The sequence below is a fragment of the Branchiostoma belcheri genome, unplaced genomic scaffold (assembly GCF_001625305.1).
Source record: "Branchiostoma belcheri isolate BF01 breed outbred unplaced genomic scaffold, Haploidv18h27 scaffold17, whole genome shotgun sequence".
Lineage (NCBI taxonomy): Eukaryota > Metazoa > Chordata > Leptocardii > Amphioxiformes > Branchiostomatidae > Branchiostoma > Branchiostoma belcheri.
The window spans coordinates 2,911,227-2,914,810 of NW_017803157.1; the positions used below are offsets into that span (position 1 = coordinate 2,911,227).

Sequence of the window (3,584 nt, forward strand, 5' to 3'; positions counted from 1 at the left end):
CATTTTAAAAATGCTATTGAGTCAACAGTTATCTGTTGGTTATGGGAAAGGAAAATCACAGATGAATATCCCTTAATGCGAGCACGTCGGCAGAACGTACTGCGCCTGCGCAGAACCCTGTATTTTCGCATTTTTCGTTGGGTTTTTGGTTCAACGTTGCATCAGAATTTTTGTCCTGTTGCAGAGGATATTCTTTCCGACACAACATTTGGGAAACTACAGTTGAAATGCTAACCTTATATGAGCGAATACAACCTTTTATATGAGACATTCTGCCGAAATGCTATGTATAATACATTACGGGTTTCGCGCAGGTGCAGTATATTCTGCCGACGTGCTCTTAATGCGCACACTTGGTAGATAGAGTAGCCGTGTGTATGTTTTGCGTCGTTCCAGGGCAGAATGAAGCTTGACTTGTTAACTTGTTGCTCCGACTCTCTAGCAATCCAGGGTTACAGTGTCAACACCAAGATCCAATCCTTCGAGGAGGCCAAGTCGCTGGACCGAGTCAACGAGAGGATGCCGCCACGCAAGGACGGCACCATGCCATCCAAAGAGTCCATCGAAGACAAGAAGGATGGAAAGGATTCTGCATAAGAAAAACAAGGCATCATCGCTGGCGCATTTAGTATCGTTCATGGGGCCAGCCAAGGGTACTACAACCTCTGAAGGCACGGGGCTTCCTTCCCCCTCCCATTTACCATACTGTACAGTGTATTGTATAACAGCCATAACAGAAATGATTGTGTAACCCTGTTGTTTATAGTCCTAATCTCAGATCTGGTTCTGAAGATTTGCTCGGGTATCCAGTATAACTAAAAAAAAATGCAGTTACTTACATAAAACCACTGAGGGATAAACGCAATGACAACATTGTTCTCTACCATTGTTTGCAAGCAAACTTGTAAAGGTTACCCAAGTTATTTAATGATTTTTAAACAAAGTTTATTAATTATTACGTCAATTGTTGATGGCAAATATTTTGGATATGTCCTTTCATGAAGTAAGAAATGGACTGATGTTAATGTTTCTTTTTGTTTTCTTTAGGTTCTATTTATTGATGACTGTGTGTTCGTGCATAGTATTGAACTCCTAAATTTCTTGACGAAATTGCAGTTAGCTATCAAAATAGAACCAGTTGTACTAGAGGCATTGCCTTTTGAATTTTGCGCGAGGTTATCAGGACTTTCTTTAAGTCTGCCGCTTCAACTTATAAGAAGCAAGACAGGCATTGTTGTATTACTTCAGTTTATGTTAGAGTTACTATTGTCTTTCTGTATAAGTGGTGATCGCAATTATAGTATAGCGGGACCTGATTTTTTTCTACCTGTGATAGAGAGAAAATAAATTGGGGAGTTTATGACACATACTTCGCTGTCTTATAAGAGGAAGAACTAATAGTAGCCTAGCTTCAAATGGTGTGCAAAGTAAGTTTCTGTTACTACGTAATGTGTCAGCCCTGAGTCTTCATTCTAGAATTCTGTCAACGTGACGTTTGCTGTCTGTGTATTCTTTACAATTGTAAAACTTTACGGGGCTCCCAAAGAATATATATATAGCATGACTATAAACTCGTTAGAGACAAAATCAATAAACATTTGTATGAACTATTAAAATGCATGTTAATAAGAAAAACCTTCAGGGTTCATGTTCATAGATCTGAAGAAAAACTTAGCAAAAGCATGCTCTCTGTGGGATATATAGTGTAGACGTGTTTCTCGTCTGTGTATGTACAAAGTTGTTTTTTTCCTCTCCAACACTTTGCCTCTCAAGTGAGGAAGGGATGTGATACTGATAGATGGTACCGGTGAAGTATGTAATAACTAGAGTTGATTTTCTTTCCCTTCTGTTTCGACAGGAGTTTTGAAGTCACTGGTGTCTCAGAGACTTTGTACACTTGATGTTCATTCTTGTATGTTAGACGTGACAATTCTACAAGTGGTATATAAGGCTGTGGGTCGCCACCTGGGGTTCTATTTGTTGCTAGTTGAGTTCTCTTTTCTCAAACCTTAAAAGTACAATGACATTTCATGGAAAGTTGTTCATTTTATGCCTCATATCGTTCATGATTATAAGTGTTGGATGTATAAGAAGTCTTAGCAAAATTCACATAGTATGCTGGAAATTTGTACCATTGTTCTTTTTTTTGTAGAGAATGCCTTGGGAAGTGAATTGCACTGGGAGTGGAAAGGCTGGACACCTACATGTAGTTTTTGCTTCTGATTTGACATGACTCGACATCGAAATGATAGAAAGCACAATTTCCTCGACGTGTAACACTTGAAATTGAGAAACTGTGGATGCTAAACCACCCACTTTTCAGAAAGATATAATTTCTGCTCACAAAAGATTTGAGGAAAGTGTGAATGTGTGGAGACTGCTGAAAGGGTTTTGTTGGGAAGTTGAAAGTTGTATTTGTGAGAGCCCTCATGCTCCTGTTTTACCCGAGATTAAGCCTTGTCTAGTTCTAGTCAGTTCCAATTGTCGCTGATATATTGGCTGAAACTGAGCAAAGCTATATCTCTGGCTTACTCATAGGCAATTTTCTGTGAATTTATTTGTCTGTGGGTGGACTAAACTCCCATAGATGCACATACATGTTTTTCCTGAACATGATTGGATAGACGATGGGACTGTAACCTTGGGGCATTGTTCATGAATCAGGAGCACCACTTTAGTTTTGTATCAATGCCAAAATCCTCAAGTTTTGTGTGTTATAAAAGACTAGAGAAACATGTCGTGATCTGTGAAAATGTCGGTGCATTGGAGTCGGCACGCAGGAACTGAAGTTTCGTTTGTCAACAAAAACTGTAGTCAATAATCCCAATTCATGTAAAGAAAAAAAGCAAATGTATAAAATGTACTGGATTACGAAGACGTCGTAAAAAAATGTTATTTCGTATGATAAAGAGATAAAATATATATAGAAACTTGGTTGCTGCTTTGAAACTTCCGATCTTGCTGGAGCTGTGGACATTGGTGGTGGGGCAAAGATGAGCTGTTGTTGGGGACTTATTGAACTAACCAAACTGACAGATGACCAGGAGAAGGCAAAGTGTTGGTTATCCAGATTGTAACCCTAACTAGTACCAGATGAATTACCAGTAACTAGTTAATAAGTAACCAGTAATAATAAAAACCGGCTGTTTCAGGCTGCTGTCTGGCGTTAAGGGGCAATATGCAATTTTTTATGTTGTCATTTGTAACAAGGTTGAGAGACAAAAAAACAGTAACTAGCTCGGAAATGCAATGTATCCAGTGCTCTTCGTTTTCCTGTGTTCCTTTCTCCACATATTTCAATGGAAGTGTCAGTAGAGTGAAGTTCAGTTCAGCAGTAGACTGCTCTATAGATGAACACATGGCTTTACGTTTTGGGGGATTTTTTTATGGTTATAGTTTCGATATCGTGAAGGTGGTTATTGCATAGAAAGCTCCGCTCCATTCGATGTTCGGACTGCTACCAGCCTTACAGCCCTAGTTGCTGTGCATGCCAGACACAAGTAACTATGCTCTAGTAACCTCATCTGTGATGTACATTGTGCTGATCGCCTAAGTAGTGATAAACGGCTTCTCTTCTAAGGAGA

The 3,584-nt window shown here is 39.3% G+C and overlaps 1 protein-coding gene across 6 annotated transcripts in view; it reads left to right on the top strand.

The window, feature by feature from the left end:
• The window catches only part of LOC109466772 (serine/threonine-protein phosphatase 2B catalytic subunit alpha isoform-like), a 36,535-nt gene extending 32,951 nt beyond the window's left edge, over window positions 1-3,584 (top strand). For all 6 annotated transcript variants that reach the window (XM_019764596.1, XM_019764593.1, XM_019764598.1 and 3 more), the window contains one exon: window positions 443-3,584. In XM_019764596.1, coding sequence (XP_019620155.1) covers window positions 443-597 — 155 coding nt within the window. In that variant the 3' untranslated portion in view covers window positions 598-3,584. The remainder of the gene's footprint in view (window positions 1-442) is intronic.